This window comes from Bos indicus, chromosome 1 (genome assembly GCF_029378745.1).
Source record: "Bos indicus isolate NIAB-ARS_2022 breed Sahiwal x Tharparkar chromosome 1, NIAB-ARS_B.indTharparkar_mat_pri_1.0, whole genome shotgun sequence".
In the NCBI taxonomy this organism is placed as follows: Eukaryota; Metazoa; Chordata; class Mammalia; order Artiodactyla; family Bovidae; genus Bos; species Bos indicus.
In genome coordinates this window covers 71,128,054-71,145,447 of record NC_091760.1, presented here as the reverse complement: position 1 = coordinate 71,145,447, position 17,394 = coordinate 71,128,054, and the positions used below count along the sequence as shown (strand labels likewise).

Genomic DNA, 17,394 nt, shown 5'->3' with positions numbered 1-17,394 from the left:
GGAGAACCAGGTTTGATTCCCGGGTCCAGAAGATCCCCTGGAGAAGGAAATGGCAACCCACTCCAGTATTCTTGCCTGAAAAATCTCATGGACAGAAGAGCCTGACGGGCTACAGTCCGTGGGGTCACAAGAGTCGGACACAACTTAGCCACTAAACCACCACCAGTGTATACCTGTTCATCCTAGATTCCTAATTTATCCCTCCCCTCTTCCCCTTTGGAGACCATAAGTTTGTTTCCATGTCTGTGAATCTGTGGAACCCACACTCTTAAGTACTCTGTGGCCTTGTCTCCATTGACTTGTCACTGTCAGCCTCAGAAAGGACCTTGTTAGGGGGCATCAGAGGTACCGTGTTTGTCTGGAATCACAGCTAAAACAACCAAACACTGAATCATAATAGCTACTACCATATCATTTTCCCACTTCATTCTCTATTCCTTCAAGTCAAAGACCAGCTGACCTGTGTTCTGAGGGAACCAGGACAATGGAAAAATCACTGATGTTGTTACAGATTTCTTAAGCCTTTCTTCCCTTTCCTCATCAGTAAATGGAGCCACCTTCTTAGAGCTGACTGAAAAAAAATTATGTCAATAACATCAAATAGAATCATTTAGAATTCATCATTATAGCTGGCTTCAAAGCAAGAACTTTGTCTCTCCTTTCCAACTATACTCACTGAAGTCATATCCCAAACAATGCCTATTGACCACCATTTCTTCACCTTGGATATCACCACAAGTTATTTAATCTAATGTCTCCCAGCATCTGGTGTGGCAATACCAAGTTTACCCTGATGATAATTCCAGAAGCTCTGGAACCAAGTCAAAAATTGTCACAATCCAGCTTTGACCATCAGCTTACCAGCACCACTCCAGCTTTCTTTTTCCCCAATGCCCCCATCTCCAGCTTCCACCATCTTGGTCTTGGAGCTCATCTCTCCCTGACCCCCACTAAGGCAGGCACAGCTTCCTAGCCTACGGAAGCCTCAGGAGTCTGGCTACCTTTTGCCACAGCCGTGTTCACACTTCCCGGACTGTGGCCATTGTATTGTTCTCCTCCTGGCTCCTGGACCACTGTGACAGTCACAGGAGAAATAGGTGCCGTTTAACCCTCTCTCCAACCTCAGCTGAAGGAACCAACCAAGGGATGAGGATACCTTGAGTTCATCCATTCAACAGAAGTCTGTGAAGTAATTCCTGTACACCAGGCATCATTCCAGGCCCTGGCTCTATCATGAGCTCAGTCATCCTAAGGGCATTTGGAATTAGCATCTTTCCTCATCGAATTCTAGGAACAATGGAGGAAAAATACCCAGCAGACACAATAGTGGCCACAGTTTCTGTTTCCTCTAAGATAACAGCAAGAACACGAACCACAGCCACCAGTTCCACGGCCACAGTTCCTAGAGCAGGGACTCCAGTGGCCTTCACATCCTTCATCTAACACCAACCCATTACCTCTGAGGGACAGCTTTGGAAAGTCTTCAGCTATCAAATCCTGACCACAGAGGGGCAGAAGCCTGAAATCACCCCCAACAAAGAAAGCTCTCAGAAATTTCAGCCTTTAGTCGCCAAGAATGTCTGAGAGGACAACATCCTCATCCTTGACCTGGGAAGCGCAGACCCAGCTCTCTGTGAGCAACAAGTCATACATCCTCGTTTCTCCTCTGTGAGAGGGACTGCGGCTGCGTCCGCATGAGCACGGGGGCTGTGCCCCTTCTGAGACTGACACACGCACAGATGGCCCAGGCTCCCTGCACAGGACAGCAAGGCGAATGGTTCTGTCTCTTTCCTCCAGCTTCTACACACCTTTCAGGGCACTGCTGCCCATCGGTGAGTCAATTTTCTCTTCAGGGTGAATCTTGCCATTGGGTGATTTCCTTGGCTCTCCACTGCCCTAGGCACAGCTGGCAAAGATCCCCACAAATCAGGAAACAAGAGCAGAAAACTGAAACTTTGTGGGAGACACGCTGGAACAGGAGACTCTAATCAACTCACCTCATAGTTAGCAAGTTTTCTAAAGGTTCAAAAGGACACAGCCCTGTTTGACAAGATTTTTCTCAAAGGAAGAAGATATTGGGCCATTCTCGCTCATCCACTGCCAACGGGACTACACTTTGGCATGACTTTTCTGCAAAGAAATTTGGCACTATGTATTAATGACATGGGGCTTCCATGATGGCTCAGACGGTAAAGAATCTGCCTGCAACGCAGGAGACCCCGGGTTCAATTCCTGGGTCTGGAAGATCCCCTGGAGAAGGAAATGATTACCCACTCCAGTATTCATGCCTGGAGAATTCCATGGACAGAGGAGCCTGGCAGGCTACAGTCCATGGGGTTGACACGACTGAGTGACTAACTCTTTCAGCTTTCATTAATGACATGAAGACTTTTATAAGCATTAACCAGTCATTCTACTTACAGAAATTTATGTTGAGGAAATGAGCTGAACAAAGAAAACAAAACAAAATATCATTCAGAAAGACAGTGATCAAAACTTTGTTTATAATAGCAATACACTGGAAACAGGCTAAGTGTCCAACAGTAAGTTAATATGGGAATATTATTTGATGTAAAAATGATGTCCAGTGTTCCACAAGGGACGCAGACTCTCTCTCTCTCTTCCCTCCCCCTCCACTCACAACACACTAGTAACACATGGAAAGAACATAAAGTAAGGTTTATTAAGGAAAAACTTACAAGCAAAGGGTACGTGATCCTTGAGCTCCCATTATTTCACAGAGAGGTTGTTATTGCAGGACACAATGGAGGAAGTGCTCTAGGAGATAGACCTGCCCCAGTGCTACTGCTCTTTGTAGGGAGATGGGAATGGTAATAATGCAGGTATTCAGGTTGATGGAGTGGCTTTGTTAGTAAAGGGAAGCCTCCAGAGCCTAGTCAGCGTTTACCTACGACATCCAAGATCTTGCTGTTGACCTTAGCTGGCCCAATCCCCCTGAGCCAGCTTTTCCAGGCCTACAAACAGAGGAAGACAAAGAACTGCCATCCAAGATAAAAAAGGTCTGTCTTTCTTCCGGGTGTCTGCACAAAGAATAAAAACATGAAGAAATGCTTATTATATCAGATGAAATTTTTTAAAAGGATGCAAAGTTATATATACTAGGTAACTATGTATTTTTTAAAGCATAAGAATAATTATAGAAGGACACATAACAATGTGATTGTCTAAAGATTATGGGATTTGGTCTTTGAAGGATTTGTATTTTATAATTTTTATATAATGAGTATGTCTTCTTTAATATATTTCAATATCATTTAACTTTGTCCATAAAGATTAGCCACATCATTTGTTAGATTTATTCTTCAGTACTTTATATTTGTCACTAAAAAAACACTACCACCAAAAAACTCTTTTTTTTTGCTGATGTATGGGACTTACTTACTGGATCATAGGGTAATTCTATTTTTATTATTTTTAAGGAACTGCCATACTGTTCCTGCCATACTGACTATATCATTTTATGTTCCCACCAACAGAGAACAAGGGTTCCAATCGTCCCACATCTTCATCTGCAAACAGGGATAATTTTACTTATTTCTCATTCCAATTTGGATGACTTTTAATTTATTTTTTTTTCTTGTGTAATTGATTTGGCTTGAACTCCCAGTACTTATCTTGGACAAGTTACTTATTAAGATCGAGTCTCAGTCTCTAATTTGTAAAAGGAGGGCACTTAACTAGATCTCTAACATAGCCTGTTTCTTTATAATTTCTTCCCTTTCTAGAAGACACTTTTAATAGAACAAGTTTTCTATATGATAATCTTTTATTTACACAAAAGTAGATACTGGCTAGAATTTTATTCTATTAACTGTTGGATTCTTCTCAATATTTATTAAATTTTGTATTGCTTGACCTTTGGGCTATAATTTTTTGTATTATACAGCTTCCTTGCTGGTTCAAATGGTAAAGAATCCACCTGCAATACAGGAGACCCAGATTCGATCTCTGGGTGAGGAAGATCCCTTGGAGAAGGGAATGGCAATCCGCTCCAGTATTCTTGCCTGAATAATCCCATGAACAGAGGAGTCTGGAGGGCTATAGTCCATGGGGTTGAAAGAGTCAGACACGACTGAATGACTAATACTAATATCCAGTACTGTGTTGAATAGAAGTGGCAAAAACAGGCACCCTTGCCTTGTTCTTGATCTTGGAGAGAAACACTGCAGTGTTTCACCATTGAGGATGATATTTGCTATGGCATTTTCATATATGACTTTCATTATAATGATGTAGTTTCCCTCTACTTCTAGTTTGTTGAGGCTTTTTATCATGAAAGAGTGTCAAATTTTATCAAATGCTTTTTCTGCATCAGTTTAGATGATCATGTCATTTCCCACCTTCATTTTGTTAATATGATATATCACATTGATCAAGTTTCTTATGTTGAATCAATATTGCTTTTCAGAAATAAATCTCATTTGGTCATGGTGTATAATCCTTTTAATATACTGCTGAATTCAGTTTGCTATTGTTTTGTTGAGGATTTTTACATCAATGTTTATAAGGAATATTGTCATAAGGGATATCATTTTCTTTTCCTATAGTGTCTTTGCCTGGGTTTAGTATCAAGGTAATGCTGGATGTTAGAAAGTAGTCCTTCCTCTTCGATTTATTGGAAAAGTGTGAGAAGGATTGGTGTTCTTCTTCAAGTGTTTGGTAGAATTTACTAGTGAAGCCATCAGGTCCAGTGCTTTTCTTTGTTTGTTCAATCTCCTTACAAGTTGTATGTCTATTTAGATTTTCTATTTGTCCATAATTTAGTCTTGATAGATTTTGTGTTTCTAGGAGACACATTGATCATTTTATTTAGGTTATCCAGTTTGCTGGTATATAATTGTTCATAGTAATCGCTTATAATCCTTCAAATTTCTCTAGAATTGGTAATAATGCCCCCATTCTTATTTAGTTTTAGTTTTAGTAATTTGAGTTTTCTTTCTTTTTTTCCCTTTAGTCAGTCTAGGTAAAAGTTTATCAATATTGGATCTTTCCAAAGAACCAACTTTTAGTTTAATTAATTCTCTCTATTGTTTTTCTATTCTCTATCTCATTTGTTTGCTCTGATCTTTATTATATCTTTCCTTCTGCTAGCAGTGTGCTTATTTTATCTTCCAAAAAACCAAGTTTTGGCCTTATTAATTCTGTTTTCAACTGTTTTTCTATCACTAAACTCTGTTCTTAATTATATTGTTCATTCAGCTTTCTTTTTCTTTTTTATCTTTCTGGTTTTTCTAGGCCATCTTTTCACTGAGGATTTCAGGTTATGCAGAAGATACTCAATTTATAGAAAACATTTCTTATACATTATCTGGCATTTGCAGGTTTTGTAAAGGCTTATCTCTTCTGTCATTTTGCTGGAAATGGAGCTGCACTACTTCAATGAACAAACAAAAACCTTTACTTAAGAATTTGGGTTGTGCAATCATAAAACTTTTGCTATTGATATTGATTTTAACAGAGGTGATGCAGGTTCTGAAAAGGTTTAATTGCTGCTAAGTTGCTTCAGTTGCGTCCGACTCTGTGCGACCCCATAGACAGCAGCCCACCAGGCTTCCCTGTCACTGGGATTCTCCAGGCAAGAACACTGGAGTGGGTTGCCATTTCCTTCTCCAATGCATGAAAATGAAAAGTGAAAGTGAAGTCGCTCAGTCATGTCTGACTCAGAGACCCCATGGACTGCAGCCTACTAGGCTCCTCCGTCCATGGGATTTTCCAGGCAAGAGTACTGGAGTGGGTTGCCATTGCCTTCTCTTAATTGCTGAGAATCTATAATAAGTTTAGTAAGTTTGGTATGTAAATAGCTTCTGTCTGGTGACTCAAAGCCAGATGACAGAGTATTGCTTTTGTTTATGTTCTTAGGGAAATATAATGTCTGATGATAATTGCAGAGGTATGTCTTCCAATCCAAACTAGAGAAACGGAGTTTTGGAAATTTACTGAGGAGAGAGCAAGTATAGAATATGGAGTCCTATAAGCAAGTCTACTCATTATTCTGAATAAAGGAAGTCCCTTTTTACTTATTTATTTTTTTTTTAATTTTATTTTATTTTTAAACTTTACATAATTGTATTAGTTTTGCCAAATATCAAAATGAATCCGCCACAGGTATACATGTGTTCCCTATCCTGAACCCTCCTCCCTGCTCCCTCCCCATACCATCCCTCTGGGTCGTCCCAGTGCACTAGCCCCAAGCATCCAGTATCGTGCATCGAACCTGGACTGGCATCTCGTTTCTTACGTGATATTTTACATGTTTCAATGCCATTCTCCCAAATCTTCCCACCCTCTCCCTCTCCCACAGAGTCCATAAGACTGTTCTATACATCACTGTCTCTTTTGTTGTCTCGTACACAGGGTTATTGTTACCATCTTTCTAAATTCCATATATATGCGTTAGTATACTGTATTGGTGTTTTTCCTTCTGGATTACTTCACTCTGTATAATAGGCTCCAGTTTCATCCACCTCATTAGAACTGATTCAAATGTATTCTTTTTAATGGCTGAGTAATACTCCATTGTGTATATGTACCACTGCTTTCTTATCCATTCATCTGCTGATGGACATCTAGGTTGCTTCCATGTCCTGGCTATTATAAACAGTGCTGCGATGAACATTGGGGTACACGTGTCTCTTTCCCTTCTGGTTTCCTCAGTGTGTATGCCCAGCAGTGGGATTGCTGGATCATAAGGCAGTTCTATTTCCAGTTTTTTAAGGAATCTCCACACTGTTCTCCATAGTGGCTGTACTAGTTTGCATTCCCACCAACAGTGTAAGAGGGTTCCCTTTTCTCCACACTCTCTCCAGCATTTATTATTTGTAGACTTTTGGATCACAGCCATTCTGACTGGTGTGAAATGGTACCTCATAGTGGTTTTGATTTGCATTTCTCTGATAATGAGTGATGTTGAGCATCTTTTCATGTGTTTGTGGAAGTCCCCTTTTAAAGTTGAAGCAGATTGCTCAGATAAGTGCTTAATAAATACTTGTGGAACTGAAAAAAAATAAAATTGAAGCAGAGTCATTTTGGGTGAAGTAGAAACCCAAGGACTTTCTAACACAGGTCTGCAGCTCAATCTGTGCATTTATCCATACCGGCTTAGAAGCATGTCACCTGTAATTAGTTACTATTAATAAATAGTAGGTGAGTCACTTTCAACAAATTAGAGCTACAGGGTGAGTCACTTTTTAATTAATTAGAGCTGATTCATAGTCACTCTCCCTCACTTGAAAGTCAAAGTTGTATTGAAGTATAGTGGACTTAACGATGTTGTATAAACTTCTGCTGTACAGTAAAGTGCCTCAGCTACACATATATATCCTTTGCCATTATGGTTATCACAGGATATTGAATATACTTCCATTTACTATACTGTAGGAACTTGTTTATCCATCAAATCGCTTTTTTAAGAAGAGAAAGTGGGGAAGATCTCCTGGAGAAGGGAGTATTCTTGCCTGGAGAATCCCATGGACAGAGGAGCCTTTCAGGCTACCACCATGGTGTTGCAAGAGTCAAACACAACTGAGTGACTGAGCACAAACACACATTCACAGTTGACAAAATTACTTTTGAAGCCTTGAATGAATGTCAGAGCACTCAGCACCTAGAGGAGTGTTTTGAGAGGGCCGAATCCTAACCACTAGACCACCAGGGAGCGTCTAGAGGAGTGTTTTGAATCTGGCTAATCATGAAAAATCCGTCCCCTTCTCGTAAGTATTTTAAAAAAACAGCTATTCAAAAGGGAGAGGATATATATAGATATCTATGGCTGATTCATGTTGATGTTTGACAGAAAACAACAAAATTCTGTAAAGCAATTATCCTTCAATAAAAAAATTATTAATTAAAAAAAAAAAAAAAACTGGCTATTTTCCCCTTGGAGAAAAGAGCTCTTTTCAAAGAAAGAGTAGTGTCTTAGCCTTAATGTTCATGTTTCTTAAGAGAACATCTCCTGATTAATGGGAAAAGTATTTCTGTAAAGAACTAAATACTGCAAATTTACTAAAACTGGATTCATTGTTGTATACAACAAATTGTATTGGAAAAAATTTATTGTCCACCTAAGGGTTAAATCAAAAAGATGTTAGCTCTGTGTTTTTTAAAAGAAAAAATTTTTTTAAGTTAAAGGTAGTTTGGGTGAAAAAATCAGATAATGTACCTGAACTAATGTAAAATATAAAATGAAATTAGATTGTCATCAATAAACTGCTACTATTATTCCTCTGTCTTTAACACTGGGTATAGACTTTTGTTGAGAGTATCTATAAAAAGGGCCATCCAATGACTTTTATGGGCCCTAGGCACTTTTGTCTTCCTGGGCTTCTTCCTCTGATTAAAAAAAAACAACATTAAAAGCTATATTTTATGACTGTGTTGGACTAATGCAATCAAAGGTGGATCATTATTACATATTCATTATTATTATATTGATTTTTCCCCCTTCTGATTGAAAAAGAAAGTAACAGGAATGTATCCAAAAGTAGCTTAGGCCCGGCTCTGTGCCTCACCTACTTGCCCGCCTGCTGGCAATTGTAAGGCAATGGTGCCTTGAGAAACAGCTTGCTGAGGTTTGTTAAAACAGCTTGCTGAGGTTGGTCTGTTTTCAGGACCTCCCACGTGATTTTACAAATAACCAGAACTCATATTACTCCCAGTTAAAAAAAAAAGTAGGGAAAGTTCTGGATTGTAGGAAGAGGGACCACCCAAAAAGATGACAGTAAAATGAAATAAAAAATATATATCTGAATATAAGAGAGTCCTCCTCCCGAAAAAAAAAAAAATATTCCAGAGAAGAGCGAGTCACTTATACACTTGAGTCCTCATAAATTCTCTTGTATTATTAGGTGCACTCCCAAATGATTTGGGCTTCCCTGGTAGCTCAGTTGGTAAAGTATTTGCCTGCAATGCAGGAGACCCTGATTTGATTCCTGGGTCAGGACGATCCTCTGGAGAAGGGATAGGCTACCCACTCCAGTATTCTTGGGCTTCCCTGGTGGCTTCCCAAATACTTTATACTGGTAAACAAAGTCATGTGAGACAGTACAAGTAATTGACGTGTGCTGTCAGCAGTACATATATCTAGTCATATTAGGTATTCAAATACACAAGTTCATAATGTTTCCCTTTTCTTGCTTTTTGAAGAAGGTCCTGATGGGTCAGCAAAATTCTTAGGTGTTTGAGATGAGATACAAGAGAGAAAGGCTTCCCTGGTGGCTCAATGGCAAAGAATCCTCCTGCCAATGCAGGAGACATGGGTTCGATTCCTGAGTTGGGAAGATACCCAGGAGAAGGAAATGACAACCCACTCCAGAATTCTTGCCTAGGAAATCCCATGGATGGAGGATCCTGGCAGGCTACAGTCAAAGGGATCCCAAAGAGCTGGACATGACTTAGCAACTAAACAACAACAATGAGAGAGAAAGAAAAGAACTCAAGATTGTCGCGGGGGGGGGGGGGGGGTGGAGGCGGGGAGTGAAAACTTTTTAGAGATGGGATTAGGAGACAGGTGGGAAGGAAAACTGAGAGATGAACACTAGGTTAAGGAAAAGAAGAAGAGGCTATGAAAAATACAGAAGGCTATTCATTTCCTTTATCATGTTTGAACAATATTTGTATAAGATATGCAAAATTTTGAAATTTTGTGATTGAATAAACAGTGTGTGTATTTTAATTAAAACACTGTTCTAGGATGGAAGCTCATGTAGCTTGGCTTCCATATAAGCCTTATATGGGGAAAGTTGGAGTGTATTGAGCCAATTTCAATGAGCAAACCCAGAAAATTTATGGTAATGGAGAAAATGTTAGCACAAAGACATTCATTGCAGTATTATTTATGACTAGGTGGCACAGTATTGGTAGAAATCTTGTTGTTTGTTGTTTAGTTGCTAAATCATGTCAAACTCTTTATGACCTTGTGGACTGCAGTCCACCAGGCCTCCCTGTCCTTCATTATCTCTCGAAGTTTGCTCAAACTCATATCCATTGAGTCAGCGATGCCATCCAACCATTTCATCCTCTGTTGCCTCCTTCTCCCCTGCCCTCAAACTTCCCCATATCCAAGTCTTTTCTAATGAGTCACCTCTTTTCATCAGGTGACCAAAATATTGGAGCCCCAGCTTCAGCAACAGTACTTCTAATGAGTATTCAGGATTGATTTCCTTTAGGACTGACTGGTTTGATCTCCTTGCAGTCCAAGGGAGTCTTAAGAGTCTTCTCCAACACCACAGTTTGAGAGCATCAGTTCTTTGTCACTCAGCATTCTTTATGGACCAACTCTCACATCCATATATGACTACTGGAAGGACCATAGCTTTGACTCTATGGACCTTTGTCTGCAAAGCGATGTCTCTGCTTTTTAATATATTGTCTAGGTTTGTCATAGCTTTCCTTCTAAGAAGCAAGAGTCTTTTAATTTCATGGCTGCAGTCACTGCTGCCAATGATTTTGGAGCCCAAGAAAATAAAATCTGTGATTTTGGAGCACGAGAAAAGAAATCTTAGACATGGTTTAATAATTAATTCTGCAGCCATTCATTATGAAGCACTGTGATATAGAGTGCTACATGTGAAAAATAATTGTATTATAAACTCCAACATCACAGAAGGAAACTCTCTTGTCTCATGAGTCCTTGTATCTTATATTTACAGGCACTGCCCAAACCCAGTGGGCATCTTTGACAAGCAAAAACTGTCTGACAAGCAGTGTTACTGAGGACCTGTCCCCTTCCAGCATCAGCCACACACCTCCCACATCATCAGAACTGATGACAGGAACAACCTCAGCCAACATCACTGTAGGTCAAGCAAAGGAAATATCACCCTCTGATACTAGCAGCTTTGATCCAGTCACCTCAGCAGTCTCAATAGCAGCTGGAGGAAAGAGACAATCAAAGGCATTTTATTCCAGTTCCACTACTCAAAACTATCAGGCTCAGCTCAGAAAGACCAAGGAAGAATCCCAAACCACCACCATCACAGAAGTGAGGCAGTCATTACCTTCATCCACTTCAAGTGGACATGCAACACAATTGAAAACTACCCATGGCAAAACAATCTCTTCAGTCTCATCTGGCATGAGTCACACGCTTGCAACAAAATCAAAAATGTTGACAGCACCAACCTCAACAGACAGAACGTTCTCCCCATCAAATGTAAGCAATACATCTCCAATGACATCAGCATCTTCTCAGAACCACCAGACCCCAAGCATGAAAACGACCAGAGGAACACAAACCACCACCATCACAGCAGTGAGAACATCAACTGTCTCATCATCGACACGTGCACTCAAATCTACAGAAGACACTTCCCAGAGGACATCTCCTTCAGGTACAACAATCACTTCATACCCACCCTATGTGAGGCAAACAACTACAGTAATATCAAAAATATGGAGAACAAAAACCTCAGCAGATACCACTGTAGGAAACCCGAGGAACACATCACCAACTCTACCGAGACATATCCATCCGGTCTCCACAGTGTCAATGACAACTGGACCAGAGAAACAATCAACTTTACCCCCTTCCACCACTTCTACTGGGAAAACATCAATGTCTCCTCAGAACCGCCAGACTCCAAGCATGAAAACCACCAGTGGAATTCAAACCACCACCATCACAGCTGTGAGAACATCAACTGTCTCATCATCAACACATGCACACAGATCTACAGAAGGCACTTCCCAGAGGACATCTCCTTCAGGTACAACAACCACTTCATTCCTACCCCATGTGAGGCAAACACCTACAGTAACATCAAAAATATGGAGAACAAAAACCTCAGCAGACACCACTGTAGGAAACCCGAGGAACACATCACCAACTCTACCGAGACATATCCATCCAGTCTCCACAGTGTCAATGACAACTGGACCAGAGAAACAATCAACTTTACCCCCTTCCACCACTTCTACTGGGAAAACATCAGCATCTTCTCAGAACCACCAGACTCCGAGCATGAAGACCACCAGAGGAACACAAACCACCACTATCACAGCAGTGAGAACATCAACTCTCTCATCATCGACACGTGCACACAGATCTACAGAAGGCACTTCCCAGAGGACACCTCCTTCAGGTACAACAACCACTTCATTCCCACCCCATGTGAGGCAAACACCTACAGTAACATCAAAAATATGGAGAACAAAAACCTCAGCAGACACCACTGTAGGAAACCCGAGGAACACATCACCAACTCTACCGAGACATATCCATCTGGTCTCCACAGTGTCAATGACAACTGGACCAGAGAAACAATCAACTTTACCCCCTTCCACCACTTCTACTGGGAAAACATCAGCATCTTCTCAGAACCACCAGACTCCGAGCATGAAGACCACCAGAGGAACACAAACTACCACTATCACAGCAGTGAGAACATCAACTGTCTCATCATCGACACATGCACTCAAATCTACAGAAGACACTTCCCAGAGGACATCTCCTTCAGGTACAACAATCACTTCATTCCCACCCTATGTGAGGTATACACCTACAGTAACATCAAAAATATGGAGAACAAAAACCTCAGCAGACATCACTGTAGGAAACCCGAGGAACACATCACCAACTCTACCGAGACATATCCATCCGGTCTCCACAGTGTCAATGACAACTGGATCAGAGAAACAATCAACCTTACCCCCTTTCACCACTTCTACTGGGAAAACATCAATGTCTCCTCAGAACCACCAGACTCCAAGCATGAAAACCACCAGTGGAACTCAAACCACCACCATCACCGCTGTGAGAACATCAACTGTCTCATCATCAACACATGCACACAGATCTAGAGAAGGCACTTCCCAGAGGACACCTCCTTCAGGTACAACAACCACTTCATTCCCACCCTATGTGAGGCATACACCTACAGTAACATCAAAAATATGGAGAACAAAAACCTCAGCAGACACCACTGTAGGAAACCCGAGGAACACATCACCAACTCTACCGAGACATATCCATCCAGTCTCCACAGTGTCAATGACAACTGGACCAGAGAAACAATCAACTTTACCCCCTTCCACCACTTCTACTGGGAAAACATCAGCATCTTCTCAGAACCACCAGACTCCGAGCATGAAGACCACCAGAGGAACACAAACCACCACCATCACAGCAGTGAGAACATCAACTCTCTCATCATCGACACGTGCACTCAAATCTACAGAAGACACTTCCCAGAGGACATCTCCTTCAGGTACAACAATCACTTCATTCCCACCCTATGTGAGGCATACACCTACAGTAACATCAAAAATATGGAGAACAAAAACCTCAGCAGATACCACTGTAGGAAACCCGAGGAACACATCACCAACTCTACTGAGACATATCCATCCGGTCTCCACAGTGTCGATTACAACTGGACCAGAGAAACAATCAACTTTACCCCCTTCCACCACTTCTACTGGGAAAACATCAATGTCTCCTCAGAACCGCCAGACTCCAAGCATGAAAACCACCAGTGGAATTCAAACCACCACCATCACAGCTGTGAGAACATCAACTGTCTCATCATCAACACATGCACACAGATCTAGAGAAGGCACTTCCCAGAGGACACCTCCTTCAGGTACAACAACCACTTCATTCCCACCCCATGTGAGGCAAACACCTACAGTAACATCAAAAATATGGAGAACAAAAACCTCAGCAGACACCACTGTAGGAAACCCGAGGAACACATCACCAACTCTACCGAGACATATCCATCCGGTCTCCACAGTGTCAATGACAACTGGACCAGAGAAACAATCAACTTTACCCCCTTCCACCACTTCTACTGGGAAAACATCAGCATCTTCTCAGAACCACCAGACTCCGAGCATGAAGACCACCAGAGGAACACAAACCACCACTATCACAGCAGTGAGAACATCAACTGTCTCATCATCGACACATGCACTCAAATCTACAGAAGACACTTCCCAGAGGACATCTCCTTCAGGTACAACAATCACTTCATTCCCACCCTATGTGAGGTATACACCTACAGTAACATCAAAAATATGGAGAACAAAAACCTCAGCAGACATCACTGTAGGAAACCCGAGGAACACATCACCAACTCTACCGAGACATATCCATCCGGTCTCCACAGTGTCAATGACAACTGGATCAGAGAAACAATCAACCTTACCCCCTTTCACCACTTCTACTGGGAAAACATCAATGTCTCCTCAGAACCACCAGACTCCAAGCATGAAAACCACCAGTGGAACTCAAACCACCACCATCACCGCTGTGAGAACATCAACTGTCTCATCATCAACACATGCACACAGATCTAGAGAAGGCACTTCCCAGAGGACACCTCCTTCAGGTACAACAACCACTTCATTCCCACCCTATGTGAGGCATACACCTACAGTAACATCAAAAATATGGAGAACAAAAACCTCAGCAGACACCACTGTAGGAAACCCGAGGAACACATCACCAACTCTACCGAGACATATCCATCCAGTCTCCACAGTGTCAATGACAACTGGACCAGAGAAACAATCAACTTTACCCCCTTCCACCACTTCTACTGGGAAAACATCAGCATCTTCTCAGAACCACCAGACTCCGAGCATGAAGACCACCAGAGGAACACAAACCACCACTATCACAGCAGTGAGAACATCAACTCTCTCATCATCGACACGTGCACTCAAATCTACAGAAGACACTTCCCAGAGGACACCTCCTTCAGGTACAACAACCACTTCATTCCCACCCTATGTGAGGCATACACCTACAGTAACATCAAAAATATGGAGAACAAAAACCTCAGCAGACACCACTGTAGGAAACCCGAGGAACACATCACCAACTCTACCGAGACATATCCATCCAGTCTCCACAGTGTCAATGACAACTGGACCAGAGAAACAATCAACTTTACCCCCTTCCACCACTTCTACTGGGAAAACATCAGCATCTTCTCAGAACCACCAGACTCCGAGCATGAAGACCACCAGAGGAACACAAACCACCACTATCACAGCAGTGAGAACATCAACTCTCTCATCATCGACACGTGCACTCAAATCTACAGAAGACACTTCCCAGAGGACATCTCCTTCAGGTACAACAATCACTTCATTCCCACCCTATGTGAGGCATACACCTACAGTAACATCAAAAATATGGAGAACAAAAACCTCAGCAGATACCACTGTAGGAAACCCGAGGAACACATCACCAACTCTACCGAGACATATCCATCCAGTCTCCACAGTGTCAATGACAACTGGACCAGAGAAACAATCAACTTTACCACCTTCCACCACTTCTACTGGGAAAACATCAGCATCTTCTCAGAACCACCAGACTCCGAGCATGAAAACCACCAGTGGAACTCAAACCACCACCATCACAGCTGTGAGAACATCAACTGTCTCATCATCAACACATGCACACAGATCTACAGAAGGCACTTCCCAGAGGACATCCCCTTCAGGTACAACAACCACTTCATTCCCACCCCATGTGAGGTATACACCTACAGTAACATCAAAAATATTAGGAACAAAAGGTCAACAGACAACACTGTAAGAAACACAATAGACAAATCCCCTTTTGTAACTGGAAGTTCTTCTCCATTCACTCCTAAAGCTTCTACACCATGGCAGTCATCAGTACAATCTACTCCTTTCTACCAGTTCTTCAACTCCACAAACATCTATGGTTTTCCATCCTCACTAAAGCAAAGACACAAAGACCACAGGATGGCCCTATACTAAAAGTTCAATCTCTACAGATGTTTCTTATGAGATATTTACTCCAGATAAAACAATAACACTCACTTCTCCATCCTTCAGTGACAGCCACACAACTCAGTCAGAAAAAGAACCATTGTCAACACCAGTAGCTGCCAGTACATTGATCACAGAAAGAGCATCCACCTCCCCTGCTAGTATTTCTTGAGTTACATCTGAAGTCTCAACAGTAGAAAACAGGAAGAACTAACCACATACTGCTATCTGAGAATATCTCAGTTAGCATTTTCCCAGACTCACTGGACACGAGGGACAGAGACCACTGGGGGTATTCTTATCAGCAGCACAAGCTCCAGTATGACTCAAACCTTCAAAACAGTCATGTTTGTATCTCCTTCATCCAAACTGTAATAGTCCCAACAAGGCAGTCAACCCCACTGTCTACCAGCATCTCTCCTCAAGAAGCATCAGCTATTTCTCAAATAGTTTCCACACAAGGCACACAGACCACACAAGAACCCCAAACCATGAATTTATTCTCCCCCATGATGAGCACAATCAAAATAGCCTCATCTGCAACTTCATTCAAACCAAGTGGACACTCAACCTCCAAAAGTGTTCTTCAGGGTACATCCACTGCAGATGAAGTGACAACCTTCACCCCAGCACCCTCCAGGGACAGTCACACAACTCAGTCTACCACCACTATCACAGGACTGTGGACAGCACCAACCCACCACGACACCGCCCTGGGAACCTCAGTTGGCACCTCACTTTCCATAACAAGCACCACTAATTCTTTATTCTCTCAATCAGCCCCTGACCCTGCAGTCACCTGGAGCTCCGCCACCCGATTCACAAGTCACCCCACTCCTCTGTCTGTTACCAGCACTTCTCCAACAGTCACAGGCTCCACCATGAAGGCTGAGACATCAGGTAGGGGGACTCTGGGGTCTTGGTCTCTTACAGTAGCCCAGTTAGCTCAATTCAGCTCAGAGGAGTGCCTGAGAGAGGACGTGAGCTAGCACTCCCAGCTGGAAGTCAGGTCCATGAGAAGATGAAGTCAGTGGCAGGTATGGTGGGTCACAGGCTCACCATCCCCTCTACCCCAGGAGATAACTGCTTTTCTGCAGGGGGTGGTTTGGGGATGACCAGAACACAGGTTTCTAGCTGTCTCTCCCAGCTCCTAAAGTCTGTGACTCTCTTAAATTTTACTACTCTCTGACTGTCACACCCACTCCAGTCTTCTTTCCTTGCCTGCCCAGAAAAAAGCACAACCTCACAGAAGGCAGACTGTGGGGGAAGCACAGCATCACTACCCTCAACAACCTCCCAGACCCTTACCACCTCCACTCCTGGGACTTCTACAGGTACCCACTCCACAGCTGCATCAGTCCCTGTTAACCCTGGGAAAGGCAAGTGATTCCATAGAGCTAGAGCCTCTCTGCCCTCGGAGGAAGAGGATGGAGCTAGACGTGGTGGTTGTAGTTGTGGCAGCTGGATTGTATCTACCAATGACGGCCCTTGTGAGTTGTTGGGGGTTCTGTGGATCTCTCCACTGCTCCATCTGGGTCATGGGAAGTCCAGCTGCTCTCCCTATCCCCTTGATAGGGATGGGTAACTGAGTGTTTAGTCTCATCCTGCTTGCTCACAGACTATGTT

The 17,394-nt window shown here is 42.4% G+C and overlaps 1 protein-coding gene across 7 annotated transcripts in view; it reads left to right on the top strand.

Annotated features, from left to right (window-relative positions):
• MUC4 (mucin 4, cell surface associated) overlaps positions 1 to 17,394 on the top strand; it is a 51,172-nt gene that overhangs the window by 8,484 nt on the left and 25,294 nt on the right. For 3 of the 7 annotated variants that reach the window (XM_070789009.1, XM_070789020.1, XM_070789021.1), the window contains exons 1-3: positions 12,822 to 15,473; positions 16,549 to 16,668; positions 16,998 to 17,102. In XM_070789009.1, the coding sequence (XP_070645110.1) occupies positions 13,007 to 15,473; positions 16,549 to 16,668; positions 16,998 to 17,102 (2,692 nt within the window). In that variant the 5' untranslated portion in view covers positions 12,822 to 13,006. Of the gene's footprint in view, positions 1 to 10,667; positions 11,724 to 12,821; positions 15,474 to 16,548; positions 16,669 to 16,997; positions 17,103 to 17,394 lie in introns of those variants that run through there. The other 4 variants (XM_070789029.1, XM_070789018.1, XM_070789019.1 and 1 more) reach the window with 4 other exon arrangements.